This window comes from Myiozetetes cayanensis, unplaced genomic scaffold, assembly GCF_022539395.1.
Source record: "Myiozetetes cayanensis isolate MyiCay16 unplaced genomic scaffold, myiCay2020 scf9, whole genome shotgun sequence".
NCBI lineage: Eukaryota > Metazoa > Chordata > Aves > Passeriformes > Tyrannidae > Myiozetetes > Myiozetetes cayanensis.
The window spans coordinates 38,549,215-38,565,320 of NW_026088185.1; the positions used below are offsets into that span (position 1 = coordinate 38,549,215).

Consider the following 16,106-nt stretch of genomic DNA (forward strand, 5'->3'; position numbering starts at 1 on the left):
AGATTTTATTGCCCAATTCACTGTGGGGCTGTGTTTTGTAGAAATGTTAGATTCTACTTTACCAACTGCAATCTGAAAATACTGGAGTTAAAGATGGATGAAAACACTGCCCTAAGTCACCTTTGTTCTGACTGTAGGTAGTGGTTTATGTCAAAAGCGTCAGCAGAGGATAAGATGTGACCATAGCTGTGTTTGCTTTCTGCATCAGTAAAATTGTACAGAATTTTCACAGAAATATAAAATGATGTTGTTTTGCAGATGCTTATAAATAGAATAGATCAGCAGCCATTTATAAAAAGGCTATTATTTTATTCAGGGCACTCCTCATGATTTCTGGTAGTGGAGAGAAATAGAAAGACAACAATTTATTTTATTGTGCATTCTGGCTTTGTTAGACAGTCTAAACAATCTTTATTTTTTAGCCCTGTGAAAGCATTTGCCTGGTGGCCAATGTGTGATGGAAGCAGGGTTGGGCTCAGAGCTCAGTCTGAGGAACATCTGCACTGCACGGCACAATTGGACCTTATTCTTCCTGGGTGTCTCTCCCCAAACTGATTATTTGTCAGTCTGACATTGATTTAGTATCGTGTAATATCCAGGAACTGAAATAACAGGGCCTTGTATTAGTGAAACAAAAAAGATTGAAGATTAAAGTACTGAAGTTGGATGTAATTCTAATGTAAATGTCTGAGTTCCCCAAGTGTTTTATTCTGAAGAACATGAAATACCCACTGGTGGCTGTTACCCTCTGGTGTTGAGCTGGTGTAACAGGCTGTGAAGAGAGTTCTTTAGGGTTGGTCCTCTGGATTGTTTCTAGGCATACTGATGATTGAACTAAGGGAAGTGTAGTAACACATCTTATTAAATCCTAATTAAATTTGGTCATAGTACTCTTATTGTAGTAAATTAATTAGGATCAAATTTTATAAGCTGGTTTTGACCTAAGAATGATACTACTGATAAATAACTGTGCTGTCTAGAATTTTGAAGACTGATTGATTTTTTTAAAATATATTTTTTTAATCCAAATAGTGTTCAAACATTCCTGGTTCTAGCAATTATTGAATAACATTTTAGGATGAATGGTACATTATGACTTGTTGTGCAGACAGGGAGACACCAGCACTTTGTGTCCAGCTACTGGTAAAACCCAGAGGATTTCTGTGCAGCAGGAACTGCTGCCCAGAGCCCGCAGCTCCTGGCAGCGAGCAGCCCTCGGGACTGGGCTGGTGCTGCTCCTCATGTTCCCTTTGGGTCACTCTGGGCTCACTCAGGAATTTCTGCAGCAAGACTTTACATTTCTGGTGTTACCTTTAAACATAACCTCCATTACCTATTCCCTTTCCTCAGGGAGGTTCAGGTTGGATATTGGGAAAATTCCCTCATGGAAAGGGCTGTCCAGCCCAGGCACAGCTGCCCAGGGCAGTGCTGGAGTCCCCATCCCTGGAGGGATTTACCAGCTGTGTGATGGAGCCCCTGGGGACAGGGGTGAGGGGTGGCCTTGGCAGTGCTGGGGAGTGCTTGGGCTCGATGGGCTCAGAGGGCTTTTCCAGCTCCAGTGATTCTGTGATTCTGCTGCCTGTGTAACATGATGGCAATTGAATGTTTAATATTTCTGTCCAAATCATGTTGATTCAGTGTCATCATCTTTGTCCATTTTTTCCCCTACACTCTGTTTAATTTTTTCCTTTCTTCATAAGAGGGTTGCCGTGTCTCCTTTGTCTTTCCCTATGGCACTGTCCATTGTACAGTTCAGCTGACATTCTTAGAGCTGAAGTTAGCTCGAGTTGCTGAGAAGCAAATATTTAGATAGTGGTATATGAAGAACAAATTATATAAAATTAGCAGCAATGCTGTTGATAGTACACAAACAGGGATGAAACTGAACTCAGCCTTTTGCATCTGGAGGTGTTGATTATAGGCCCTTAAGACAAAGGTAGCTGTCCTCTGGGCACAGCAGCACAGTTGCACAGTGTTTCTGCTCTACAGAGTAGATATACTAGGTAATCAATTAATTTTTCATTAAAATAGGTTGGAACATATATTTGAAAAATTAGAATTGTAAAACTGCATCAAAACTTTAAGGAAACCAAATTCTCAGATATTCATGTTAACATCCTTTTTACTGAGTCTGGGGGATGACTCCTGTCTGCCAGTAAACTGTTTCTGTTGGGACTAAGTCCTTTTTTAGTATGTGTGAGAAAATGATGGTGATTGAGTTTGCAGGAAACTTACATAGGAAACACTGGATTTATCTAATTAATTTATTCTTTCAGATCCTCCACCCACCGGTGTAAGCAAACCCCAGGTGTCAGAGGGTGTTCACACCAATGCTTATGACATTAGAACAGAAGCAGAGCAAGGGACCCTCTACTCGCCAGAGCAGACATCTCTCCATGAAAGTGAGGGTCTGTTGTGTGCATTTTAAATATTAGAATTTCTGTAGTGATGGTATAAAAATGTAATAGTTATGAATGCAACAAATAACAAATTTATATAAGACTTTGTGAAGTTATTGATGCTTTTATTCTTATGCTGGCTTCATATCTACAGGGTCTGTAGGTAACTCAAGGAGTTCAACACAAATGAATTCTTATTCTGACAGTGGTTACCAGGAAATAAGCAGTTTCCATAACAGCCAAAACTTGAGCAAGTCAGAGCTCAGACAGCAGCATTCCCTCGTTGGACCAACCAACAACCATGTGGGGAGGAGCTCCCGCGCTGAAGGGCAGACGTCAGTCCAGGTACCCTGACCAGTCACTGCTCCTCTGGCTGTGCCTGGGCTCCAGTGGGATTTAGAGACAGCAGCTCCCAGCTGGGCCTGCCTTTGTGTGGGCGGGAGTTAATGATGACTTAATGATGGCACTTTTGTTTAACACTTTCACGGGTTAAAAAGCCAAAGTGGCTTGTGGCAGACAGGCTTGTTTGCGGGGATCAACACACATGTGATTTGGGTCATTCACGGGAGCTGAAATGAGGTAGCACTTGTGAGGACTCCTGACTGCAGAGTACACTGCTGGCAGGGTATCAAGAAGGTACCACTCACCCAGAATTCATTGTGATAGTGTGGAACACCTCCTAGAATTTAGCCTGTATGTAAACTTAGTGCTTAAAGGAAGGTACTGTTTGTGTTCCTTCTAATGTTTCTGGCTTTTCCCCTCCTTTTTCAGTAAATGAAACGATAGTGAGACAGTAGTTGTCAGAATTTTATGAGCTTATATCAGAACTCTGCATTACTGCTCAAGGGTTTCCAAAGTGGTTGAGTTGTGAGGAAGGAAAACCTGGGTGCAGATTAACATAAGAAACCAAATGAGAATGAAGAACAGATAGGTTTTTAATGTTAAATTTCCATTTTATATACTGTGGAACACTGGTTAGAAAAAGTTACAGGAAACCTTGAAGGGATGCTGCTTAGTGTTGAAGCTACTCTTCCACTGCCTGTATATACCACTAAATCGTGTGCCTTTCTTGCTGACTTGTCTCTTTCACAGGAGAACACAATGGGATTTTATGAAACTCATAAATGTTTTTGTTTTTAAACAGCCGTCAGTAAACAGTGCTACCAACCGAGTGATGAGGCGGGTCAGTTCGGTCCCATCCAGGGCACAGTCTCCCTCCTACGTGGTCAGCACCGGCGTGTCCCCGTCGCGGGGGTCTCTGCGGACGTCCCTGGGGAGCGGGTACGGTTCTCCCAGCGTGGCTGAGCAGAGATCCCTGGCTTCCCACGGGTACTCCTCCACCACGCTGCCCGTGCAGCGGGCGGCGTCCCCGTTCGCGGCGCACAGGCCCGCGTCCCCCTCGGCCGTGCGGCGCGTCGGCTCGCTCACGTCCCGCCAGGCGAACCCCAACGGCGGCTCCTCCCAGTACCAGACCGTGGGCAGAGTGGGCTCTCCTCTGGCCCTCGCCGACGTGCAAACCAGAGTGGGTTCTCCGTCCCAGCCTCAGCTGGGATCCTCCTCCCCGAAGCGTTCCGGCATGACGGCGGTTCCGCAGCACTTGGGAACGACGCTGCAGAGGACGATTCACGACGTTGAGCAGTACGGACAGCAGTACGAAATCTATGAGAGGATGGTCCCCCCCCGGCCCGACAGCCTCACAGGTGAGTGACAGGGACAGACACGGGGAGAACTCCACAGATCGCAGCTGTACAAAACCTGGGTGTTGGGGGGGAAACGTTGTAGCGCTGGGACATAACTGAGGAGGATGTCAAAGCAATTGTAAATACTGATGGCAAACACTGTATCAATCACAAGTTCCTGGTGAATACTGGCTTTCTCCTTTCTCTGTGGTTACTAACTGCTGCCTAGGCATTGAATTAAATCCGATTATTTAAGTCGCTAAGTGAAATTTTCAGTTTTCCAGAGGCATGTCAGCATTTTCAAAGATAAAGGACATTTAAATGTGTGTGCAGGCTGTACATAAAGTAAGAGATACTAGCCTGGAATTACTGTTATGTCTAGTTCTTTCTTAAAATATGTAACTTAACACCGCTGAATATTAATCTTATTTTCCACTAATGTTTCATGTCTATCTCACACTTCAAGTTAAATATAGGGTAACCATTTTAATACTAGCTTAAAATAAAGCCCTAAAAGGTAGAATCTATTAATCTGAGAGGCAATTCTTATAAAGATGCATTTACTCTACATTTTAAGTTGTGTGTGTGACTGGTTTTGTTCTGACCATCATCTGAATGGGCACAGACAAGGTGATTTTCCAATCATGTGCACTTTTGAATAGACAGCAATGTCTGTTTTTTCTTTTAAACTGTCACACTGCAGGAAACTCCAAAATACTCTCATTCCTCAGCAAAAGGTGTATCTTGTCCCTCACCTCTGTTTGCAAGGCATAATAATCTGCCAGTTTGATAAGAGTGTAGGAATGAGTTTGATGGGAAAGGCTGTGCAGTGTTGTAACAGGCTAGGACCGCATCATTTCTGGTGTAACAGCAATCTTGCACTTTTAAAATATTAACAAGGTACTTTACAAATACCACTGCTTGGGAATATCACCTTGTCTAAACAGGTGAACTGACAGATCTTTAGAAAAATAGTTATGGGGATAGTGAATTCAGAAACAGACACTTTAAATGGGATGTTTTCAGAATGAAGGAAGTAATTACCAACATGGTAGTCAAGCTGAGAGAGCATCTTATTTTATAGCCATCTGAACTGTAATCTTTCCAGGAAACTTGAAATACCCTAACTTCCCTGTGCTTTGTGTTACAAACTAAGAATCCCTTAGTTTGTTAAGAAACTCCTGCATTTTCTAGTATAAATTAGTTTTCATGTTCCTTTAGAGGGAGCAGTTTAATATAGCACCTGAAATCTGAAACTCAAATTTGTAGATGAGTTTGTGTTCTGAGAGGAATTTTGGAAGTGGGAAAGGTTAGTGCTGTGGCAGCCTTCAGTATAACCCAGAGCTCTTCCCTGCTGTGTAAGCATGAGGAGAGGATGGATATGGGATCAGCTCCTCTCTTCCTCCTGTGCTCGCAGTCTCCATTTCCGTGGGGTGTATGTTCTGGGAGAACGGTTAGGGGTGAGTGTCTTCCCAGGAGATGGCACTGTCACCTGGAGGGGTGGGTCCAGCTGTCCCCTCTGCCTGGTGAAGTCCCTCTGTTCTCATCACCTGTAGATGTGTTTTCTTAGTGATGGCCCAAAGGTTCCCTTGCAGACACTGTGGCAGAGCAGGTGTGTGATTCTGGGGGGAAATACTCAAATGCAGGATACATTTGGTTACACATCACTGCTCCATTGTACTTTTGAAGTTGTTCTGTAATCTCTGTCATTTTGTCACCCTTGCAAAGTTCATTTTGCATGTTCTGTTACTTTGATAGCTGCCAGAGCTTTAGTGCCTTCAGTGGTAATGCCAACATGGACAAAGCTGTACACATTTATATGTACACATTGCATGAAATACTAATATATAGCAAGGTGAAGACAAAAATCTAACCCAGCTGCAGCATAGCTATGTGTATCTATTCACATCACAGGCTATTTAAACCTTTATAAACACTTTTCTCTGTGTGCTTACATCTCTGCTGCCACTACTGAGCAGATGTTTGCTCTTACTGCTATGGACTGTTTCATTTCAGGATTACAACCCCCTCTAGGCTGTGCCCTCTGTCACAGTGGGATTTCTGTCAGGTCCACACTTACCCTGTCATTGCTGAACCTGTGCACTGCATGTGTTGACTCAGCTTTTATTCTGAAGCATGAAATGGATTAGACTTTCAACTGTAAATGCTAGCAAAAATATTGAGTTGGAAAACGTCATATCGTCAGTGTCTTTTCATCAAAGAAATGCTGCTTTGTCAGTGAGTCTTTCAGTATGGGTCATTTAATAATGGCAAAAAAAGCAATAAATAAATCTTTGTGGCTGTAGATGTAACCAACACCTTTTCTTGGTGAAGGAAGAAAGATCCAGTCCTGCCAGCTGGATTCTTTTGCATCGGAGAGGGCCCATGCCGCTGTTTCCCTGTGCTTGGTTGCAGGCCTGAGGAGCTCGTACGCGAGCCAGCACAGCCAGCTGGGGCAGGAGCTGCGCCCGGCCGTGTCCCCGGACATGCACATCACCCCCATCTACGAGGGCAGGACGTTCTACAGCCCCGTGTTCCGCAGCCCCAACCACGGCACCGTCGAGCTGCACCACGGCTCCCAGGCCGCCCTGTTCCGCACCGGCTCCGGTGGGTGACGGCCACGGGCTCTGCCCGAGCCCCGCGTCCCAGCACACGGGGATAGAGGAGAGCAGGGCTCAGATAGGTAATGCCAGTGCAAAGGAATAACTAGAGGGGATCAATTAGTGGAGATAAAGCCAGGTTTGAAGGACTTAAAATAACCAGCGGGAATTAGAAGGCTTTCGGGGTGTTTGCAGGGAATGCCTGGGGCGATATATCAGTGTCAGCTTGGGGTCAGAGTGTGTTCTGTTTGATATTGCACGCTCAGGTACATCTGAGATAAGCATATTTCATGACACACGGGATTTATTGCTTCCTCTTGCATTCTCTCTGCATCACTCTCTTATGAACTGAGTTGGTTCATCGGGTTTTTATTCATCAATACAGTAAAACGAGAGCTTGCCACTAGAATTACCTACTGCATCTTTCACAGTAAAAATAGCATTTTACCCAACTTCTCAGCGAAGGATAATGGTAAATGCTACAGCTGAGGATTGTCTGTGGGAACTGACATATTCCTCTAGTACCTCACAGAATTGCTACTCTGTATTATGAAGAGCACAGGCATTAGATTAGTACTAGGATTTATTTTCTGCAGGGAGAAATGTAATGTATGTTGCAGTGCAGTTTGTTCTTTAAGGTTGATTAATAGTTTGTATAGTGATTTCAAAAAACTCTCAAAATATTAGACTGAGTTACTTAAATAACTCCAGAAAAAATTGTAGAGAACTGGCCAATTCATGTCATGTTTTTGCACACCTGAAAATGGCTTTTTTAGTGTTTTCTAATACCAAGAGAATGAAGTGCTGAATGAGGTGCCAGTTTTTGCAGCTCTCCTACTTCCTACAACCTATAGTAAATGGAGGTTGTCAGAATGTGCCAATGAGGAAATAGCACTAGAAATTGGAATTCTTTGTTTACTTGTCTACTTAATACCACTTGGAAGAACAAAAGCCACCACAACAGCTTTGTTCAGTCAGGGAGATGCATGTTCCTGTTCCTGAACTGCCCAGCTTTGTCTTCGGAGTGATCCTCTTGTTGCCTTTTGCTAGGGAAAACGTACATGTAGTTGGGAAAAGCAAAGTATCATATAAACAATAAACAATGTAAATTTTTGTTTACTTACTTTTCCTTTTTGGTGTAGTTGGTGAATTGATGTTATAAACTTTGAAATCACTTTTGACCCAGATTTCTACTTGTTGGCACTTTAAATACTTGTTGAGACAAGCTGAGGCACAAACCTGATCCCACCAAACCTTTCATTCTGTAACTAACCTCTGCACCTTCCCTGGGACACTGAGGAATTGCTCCCTGAAATCTGATGACAGCTTCCCACGTGGAACTGTGCGCGTGTTCAAGGCTGATATTTCATTGCTTGCACTGCTAACTGGGTATGGCCCCTTCTGTTCAGCAGACCTTGTTACCTGGTTGGTTTTGACACTGTTCTGTCCTAGGCGTGGGCAACCTGCAGCGCTCCTCCAGCCAGCGCAGCACCCTCACATACCAAAGAAGCAACTACGGGCTGCCCGCGGCGTTCGCGGAGCCGCTGCGGGCGGTGCCGTTCCGGCTGCCCGAGCCCGGCTACGGCCGCGCGCTGCCCGCGCCCGACGGCGGCACCACGCGCTCCCCCTCCATCGACAGCATCCACAAGGACCCCAGGCAAGTCTCACTGCACACCTGGGGCACCCCTTGGTGCGGTTTGCCATGGCTTAGTCAGTCACGACTCATTTAGCGACGCAGATCTGCGCCTTTATAGCCGAAATAACAAACACAGGCTGCCCGTTCCAGTACGAAAGAGCAGCTGTTACGCATTCTGTTGTTACATTTTTCTTCCGTGCTTATTTTCATGGAGAAGTTATTACAGGAAATACTAACAAATTTGAGGATATTTGACTGGATTATTCCAAATATTTTTTAGTAAGTCTACAGAGTACTGTAGTGAGAGTTTTCTCATTATATGAATGAAAATTAGGGCTTGAAAATTCAAAAGTACAAACCTAATTTATTTGAATGAATTTTACATGAGCAGCCTGCTTAAATTTCAAAACAAAGTAACTTTACAAATCATTTATAAATGTGGCATTTTGAAAGTGAACACATGTATTTTTTAAATAATTACTGCTTTGTTGTTGGAAATGTCTGTGCACAGTGTGGGCCACTGACAAGGATAATATTGTCATTGCCATTTACTACAGACACTGTGCACTGAAACCTTGTATTTGAACCTGGGGGTATCAAAGCCCAGGCCATGCACAGCCTGGAGGGATTTATGGCACTGTGTATGTTCAGTCGGGGTTTGGAATTGGTAGGAACTCTGGTCCCTCCTCAGATTGCTGGTCACTGAGGCAGCTTCCAGGCAATCCTTGGCAGTGGAAGCACATTGCACATCCTGCTGGATCAGAGAGAGCGGGAATTGGGGCAGCTGCTCCTGCAGGAGCTGGGCTCGGCTATGCCTTGGGGGCTGTCCTAGGGCCACGCTGGGCACCAGGGAAGCCTGAGAGGGAGCCTCACACTGAATCCCTGGTCCTGCCATCTCGACAATAGAATAACTGCTTTAATGGATTTTGTTATTCTGTTTATTGGTGGAAATTCATATATTTAATTATTTTAATACATACTGAGAAACTGGATTAATTTCATTCAACTGAGTGCTCCATTCATCCAAATGATGTTAATAGGATAATCTTAGCTGTATGTAAAAACTTGCTGGCTGACTGCTCTGGCATGTGGCAAGAAGAGTTACTTATAACACAGGTGCTTCACGTTCATAGCAAGGAACTTTAAAGAAATTCTGACTCAGTTGTCACTGCTGATGCACCTTCTCACCTTGTAATCTCCCAGTGGAATAGCTTCCATTTAATCTGTTCCAGTTTTGTATGTGCATATCATGCTGTGGCAGGGGCTGGAGGAGCAGGTTACACAGCCCCAGAGTGGGCTGTTGGGAAGCACCACTCTGGAATGAGAGGGAAAGCTACTAGTTTTACTAGGAAGGCAGTTTGCCCTAAGGTTTTCTTATCATTAGTATGGAGAAATAAACCTCAGAGTTGTTAAGCAGTTCAAAGTGGGCACAGAACTGAGTTTCCTCTTTGGGTGAGTCCTTGGAAGACTTGACCAGCCAGGCCAACATTAGCCTTGGAACAACTCCCCAGGTATTGTTCTTGGAACATATTTGGCTCTTTTTTTTTTATTTACTTGGATTTTTGAGCATGGGAAAACTTGAGATACTACTTCATCCCCCCCTAGTCCTTCTTTACCGGAGACACATTGCCCAGCAACTATTAATAACTGTATTTCTGTATCTTTGAATTGGACATGGGTGTGTTTCATGACTTTTCTAGGATTGATCTGCACAAAATCATGGTTGTTTAATAAAGAGGGTTTTTTTCAATAATTTTAAATTTACAGTCTCTGAATAACTCAAAAAAACCAAACTTCTTGCACCTGATCCTGCCAATGACACTTCAGGGTGTGCAGGTTCTGTTGATGTTTAATTGGCTTCAGCTTGGGAAGAACACTGAGCACCAAGAGAAAAATGTTGTGGAAGAGATGGCTCTGAGCAGCACTGTTGAGGGGGTATCAGTTGCAATATATAATTAATGTTTGGGATATTTATGTAGGTTGAAGCATTTGAGTTGGTGTAACTTTAGTGTATGTTTGTATTTGTGTGGTCCACAAGCCAAGTGAAGCTCCATGGATATAGTGTCCTTGTCCAGTTGGAGACTAAAAGATGATGTGACGTGCCTGGTTTTCCTCCTTGCCCTGTTACTCCAGGACAAAACTGGAATTGTTGACAGGATGTTCTTGCACTCAGTGATCACCCTGTGTTTGGGAGTAATGCCCTGTCTGTGCTGTCCCCACGCAGGGAGTTTGCGTGGCGGGATCCGGAGCTGCCCGAGGTGATCCACATGCTGCAGCACCAGTTCCCGTCGGTGCAGGCCAACGCCGCCGCCTACCTGCAGCACCTGTGCTTCGGGGACAACAGGGTCAAGACAGAGGTACGTGCTGCCTGTGCTGCCTGTGCCCCTGGCACGGGGCAAGGACGCCAGGCCTGGCCTCTGCTCGTGGGTTTCAGCACAACACAGCGTTTGTGACCTCGTGTTTCCAGCGTGCCACGTGGATATGGCAGTATCTGGGGATGTGTCGTTACACACAAACACAAAGTTTTCCTGTCCTAAGAGCTGCATGGGAATTCTATGGAAATCTTCTACCTCCAAGATCTGTAATCCAGCAGAACTGTAAAGTTTGTTTGCCAGAGCCTGGCTTTGTGTAACCAGGAGACTGGAACAACCAGGAGCTTTAGAAGGCTTTCGCTGTTTTTGATCAGTGTTTAAGGCATCACAGGGAATGAGTGATCTGTTAGGCAAAGGAAAGGAGCCCATTCCTAGAAATACGTAGAGGTCAGTGTTTATGTCACTGTGGTGTGGGGGAGGGATACATCTGGGTGAATATTAAGAGCATTGTTGAAATTTCTAAAAACTTTGCACTTGAAGAACTGCTCTTTTTGCAGAGCAGCTGTGAGCAGTTAGTCTGAAAGAACTTGCTTTTTAATTCACATCCTATATATGTGTCAATCTGTTCTTTTCAGTATAAATTTTGTTTGTGTTAATAAAATGCTGGTGCAACTTTTATAAGAAGATAGCCCAACATAATTCACTATTGCTGGGAGGCAGATGAAAAGGTAATGGTGGTTTTGATGTTCTGGTGACTATCACAGTAATAATCAGCACTTATTTCTAATATTCCTTAAAAAAAATTATGAGGTATAGGAAATTACTTTAAAAACTACATTGCTGGGAAACAATTAAAGCAGTAACAATTCTCCTCTGAATACAGCAAGTGACTGAAAATGCCCCTCAGTCTTTTCAGTGTTGGAGGGCCATATAACAATCAAGTCAGGAAGGTTCAGCAGCTGTTTCTTCTGGAAGTAGAATGGAATGTATGGTTCCCATAAAAACAAAAGCCTTTTACGTCTGTGGAGTGAGATGGGTGAGATCAGTGGGTGCTGATGGGCCTGACGTTCTACTTTCCAGGTCTGTAGGCTGGGAGGAATCAAGCACCTGGTAGATCTCCTGGATCACAGAGTCCTGGAAGTTCAGAAGAATGCCTGTGGTGCGCTGAGGAACCTGGTTTATGGGAAGTCTACTGACGAGAACAAAATAGCCATGAAGAATGTGGGAGGGATCCCGGCCCTCCTGCGGCTGCTGAGGAAGTCGGTCGATGCCGAGGTCAAGGAGCTGGTAACAGGTGAGCTGCTTGACCCCTCCTGGACTGTGTTCTTACCCTCTGAGGCTCTTTCCTCCCCCAGGCAGTGCCAAGTACTCACAGTCTGTGTGATTTTCCTGATGTGGGTGTCAGGCAGACCCGGGGCAGCTGGAGCCGGCACTTGGATTGACACACACTCGAGTATCACAAAAGCAGGGAGCAGAAATTCCTTCTCGTTCCACATGCAGAGGTGCTGGGACCAGCAGGGATCTGCTGGGGTGGGTCAATGGCCTCAGCACTCCTTGGTCCAGAGCTGTTTGTGTGTGGGATGTTCACTCTTCCACAGTTCATGGCTGTTAAAAAGGAGCTTCTTAGAAATTCCCCCTCTACCTACAGTCTCAGGCTGTCTCTTTGGACTTTGGCAGATGATTCCATAACAGCTACGTACTTGTTTTTAAGTGTACCTCCACAACCATGAGGAACAAAAGGGCATCCAAAATTACCCTTTAATCCCTAACCTTAATACAGCATTGCACCAGCTCCTAATACCACTTTCCTTGTCTTTGACTGGAAACCTCCCAGATTATAACTGCCTTTACCTTCTGGGTGTATTTCTAACAAGCACTAAATTTGGTCCCAATTATCTTAAAATAAGCACCCTGCAAATAATGAGGTTGTGTCCTCATTTTAAGGTGAGGACTGAAGGGCTGTGTAACCCACACATCTCTGCTTTGGGACATGAACAGCTCAAGGCTTCTCCCAGATTAAGAGACGGAGGGTCCTAGGGGAGCCTTTGCCTTCACATACTGAACACAGTAAATAAATCATTAATCACTCAACTGATCTGCCTCTGTGTGAGTCCAGCCTCTGGGCACGTTTGGCCATGGGTATTCAGTGAGACTCCCATGATTTGCTCCTAGGCTCATCCCCATGGAGAAGATAATATTTGCACAAGTGTAATGGGCTTCTTGGAGGAACTTTTGTGATAAAACCCAGTACAACAACTCCAGAGGGTACTTTTCCTTAAATTATATTTTAATTTCCCAGTTGGTAATCAATTTTCTTTGAAGATTTGAGACAGCAAATCTTGTTGTACAGGAGCTGCAGTTAAGAATCATAAATAATACTTTTAACATGGCTTTAAAATGGGTCTGTGGTGGTATGGAAAGTATCAAAAATCCCTGAGCGCTTAAAAATATGCAGCATTCATTGTTGATAGGTCTTTTTTCTTTAGGGAGTAGTTTTGTATGTAGTTTAATCATATCCAGAAAATTGTCTTACAGGACTAATTTTGCAGGTACCATTTCTTTGGAAGTGCCTTTTACATCCACTCTTTAGCCCACTCTGTAACAGGGCTGCACTATCCTTGTGTGTGAGCTGAACCCCGAGAGCATGAGCTCTAGGAACCCCTGTGGGACACAGGAAGAACATTATCTGCCTGTAACCAGAAAGCAAGACAAAATCAATCAGTAAATCTCCTCATGTCTGTGTTCTCCCATGTAGCCCCTTAATTAGAGGGGCTTCTCTTAGCCCCCCTGAGGAGAAGACAACAAGGTGTCTCATGCAAAGATCTGTCTTGCTCATTTTAGTGTGACTGTATTAAAAACTTAGGCTGTCTTATAAACTTTTGTTTTTGTGAACTCCTGTAGCATTTGCTGTCTGGTCCCCTCATAATTTATTTCTGAAGAAATGGGTGTTCAAAATCCAGTCAAAGGGGAACCTTTGGTTTGGCAGCTGTTGAGGGGCTGTTGAGGAGCTGCTGCTGGCTGGATTTGCTGAGTGTGCATGGCCGTGCAACCGTACAGTCAGGAAAACAATGTGTGTGTGAGGGGAATATTTGAGTAAGATCAGTACCTGGTGAGACTTGGGGTGACTTTTATGCTGTGTTTTATGATGAAAAAGAGGATTCAGTGCTGTGTTTAGCGTGTTGTTTGTATATACAGTTCCACTGGTGATTTATGTCAGGCCTCATACCTCCCTATCTGAATGTCGAGTACAGAGACTGCAGTGCAGGGAAAGTAGGGATTGCTGCCCAAGGATAAAAGATGGATGGCAGTTCCTTTTGGCTGATAGGTCAATGGAACACACTCTGGACTTGTTGCTGTTGTTTCCAGGAAGAAAATTTCTTACGTCCACTCTGCTGTTCAGTACCTGATGTCCTGGCGTACGGTGCGAGGGAGCAGGAGTGTCAGGGCAGGCCATTCTTACCATCGGAAAAGACCCAATACCCTCCTCCACTGCTCCACCTTGCTTTCGTCCTTTTTGGGTGCTGGCTCTCCAAGTTCTGCCTGCTCTAGAATCACATCACATATTTAAAGTGATGTCTTTTAAGTTTGAATGTTGCTTCATGTTTGTTTGCCAAGTGTCTGCTGACTTTACTGCAATGGAAATCTCTTCTAAGGGGTTCTCTGGAACTTGTCTTCCTGTGATGCTGTGAAGATGACAATCATTAGAGACGCTCTGTCTACGCTGACAAACACTGTGATAGTGCCCCACTCGGGATGGAACAGCTCCTCCTTTGATGATGATCATAAAATTAAATTCCAGACTTCTCTTGTTCTACGCAATACAACGGGATGCCTGAGGTATCTACTCTTCTAGAAGACTCCCTTTTAAGGACTAGTCATGTTGTCCAGGTCCTTTTCATACTGTAATTTTAAAAACAGACGAGTTGTTCTATTCTATAAATTACAGAATTCCATCATTTAGGCTGCTTTTCCAATTGTTCTTTTTTTTCTGTTAAAAAATATGAAAATAACCAAGTTAGTCACTAACAGTTACTGACTGATTAATTACCAATCAACTACATCAAAACTTTCTGCAAACTGTCTAATAAATGGTTGTCTGTCCTTGCATATACCATGTTCCTTGGTTATTCCCACCTTCAGGAACCTGAGCTCTGCTGGGGAGGAGGCGCGGAAGCAGATGAGGTCTTGTGAGGGGCTTGTCGATTCTCTGCTCTATGTGATCCACACCTGTGTGAACACCTCAGACTACGACAGCAAGGTGTGTGCGTGTCTCACCTGCAGATATTGTGGTGCTGAACTGCCTGGTGGGATGTCTGGGGCTTTGTGTGGCTCAGCTGAGCAGGGTGGTGTCCGTAGCTCAAGTGGCATCGTTCCCAAGCCCTGGTGTTGGAGGCACAGCCAAACTCAGTTGCAGAGCACAGCGCCGCTTCTCGTCTGCAGCCGTGCTGCAGAAGTCATGCCTCAAGAAAATAATAATAAGCTTTTGTGCTTTTTATTTTCAGAATACTAAAGAATAAGCCACTATAGCAGAGACCACTGTTATAAATATTGTCAGATTTAAGAGATGTTGCAGCTTTCCCAGAGAAACAGCCCAAGCACTGGCCAGAGCCCAGCATTAGAATTTAGAGCTTGTGCTCCCAGCGCCTTTTCACCTCTACTGGATGGCTTTGGTTTAGTTTATCTCTGTGTGAGAAAGAACTGGTGACAAGGCATCTCTCTGGTTTGGTTCAGACAGTGGAGAATTGTGTGTGCACCCTGAGGAACCTTTCCTACCGCCTGGAGCTGGAGGTGCCCCAGGCGCGGCTGCTGGGAATCAATGAACTGGATGACTTGCTGGGAAAGGAGTCACCAAGCAAAGACTCGGAGCCAAGCTGCTGGGGGAAAAAAAAAAAGAAGAAAAAAAAAACTTCCCAGGAGGATCAGGTTTGCGTTTCCCTTGTACTGCAAATGCCTCAGGTGGGGGAGGACGTATCTTGATGAAAATGATCCTATGCTGAATAAAAATGGAGGTTTTGTGTTTTGTGTCGTTACAAATCTGTTTTCCTTTCTCAGTGGGACGGAGTTGGCCCTATCCCAGGATTTTCCAAGTCTCCTAAAGGGGTGGAGATGCTCTGGCACCCATCGGTGGTGAAGCCATACCTGACGCTCCTGGCAGAGAGTTCCAACCCAGCCACTCTGGAGGGCTCTGCAGGATCTCTCCAGAACCTCTCTGCAGGCAACTGGAAGGTATGGGAATTCCTCCTCCTCTTCCTCTCCTTGTACTCTGGTTGCTTTTTCTAATAAGATCTTGGAGTGTGTTTGGGGGAAATAAGCAGTTTTCTCACGTGCACCTGAGCATTGCCCTCCTGTCTGTGCATTAGTGCTCATGTGCTGCAGTCATGTTTCCACAGTGAAAAGCTGGGAAAGGGGAGGGGGCAGGAAGAGCCATATGGAAAGTGGCCTTGAAATTGGTACCATTTGTTTCAAATAAACAGAAAAGA

The 16,106-nt window shown here is 44.6% G+C and overlaps 1 protein-coding gene across 8 annotated transcripts in view; it reads left to right on the forward strand.

Moving 5' to 3' along the window:
- Positions 1-16,106, forward strand: part of PKP4 (plakophilin 4) — a 70,469-nt gene that overhangs the window by 45,724 nt on the left and 8,639 nt on the right. For 3 of the 8 annotated variants that reach the window (XM_050340374.1, XM_050340375.1, XM_050340369.1), the window contains 11 exons: positions 2,277-2,408; positions 2,554-2,744; positions 3,544-4,099; positions 6,494-6,685; positions 8,131-8,339; positions 10,543-10,671; positions 11,707-11,920; positions 14,280-14,463; positions 14,767-14,884; positions 15,358-15,549; positions 15,679-15,852. In XM_050340374.1, coding sequence (XP_050196331.1) covers positions 2,277-2,408; positions 2,554-2,744; positions 3,544-4,099; positions 6,494-6,685; positions 8,131-8,339; positions 10,543-10,671; positions 11,707-11,920; positions 14,280-14,463; positions 14,767-14,884; positions 15,358-15,549; positions 15,679-15,852 — 2,291 coding nt within the window. The remainder of the gene's footprint in view (positions 1-2,276; positions 2,409-2,553; positions 2,745-3,543; positions 4,100-6,493; positions 6,686-8,130; positions 8,340-10,542; positions 10,672-11,706; positions 11,921-14,279; positions 14,464-14,766; positions 14,885-15,357; positions 15,550-15,678; positions 15,853-16,106) is intronic. The other 5 variants (XM_050340370.1, XM_050340371.1, XM_050340376.1 and 2 more) reach the window with 2 other exon arrangements.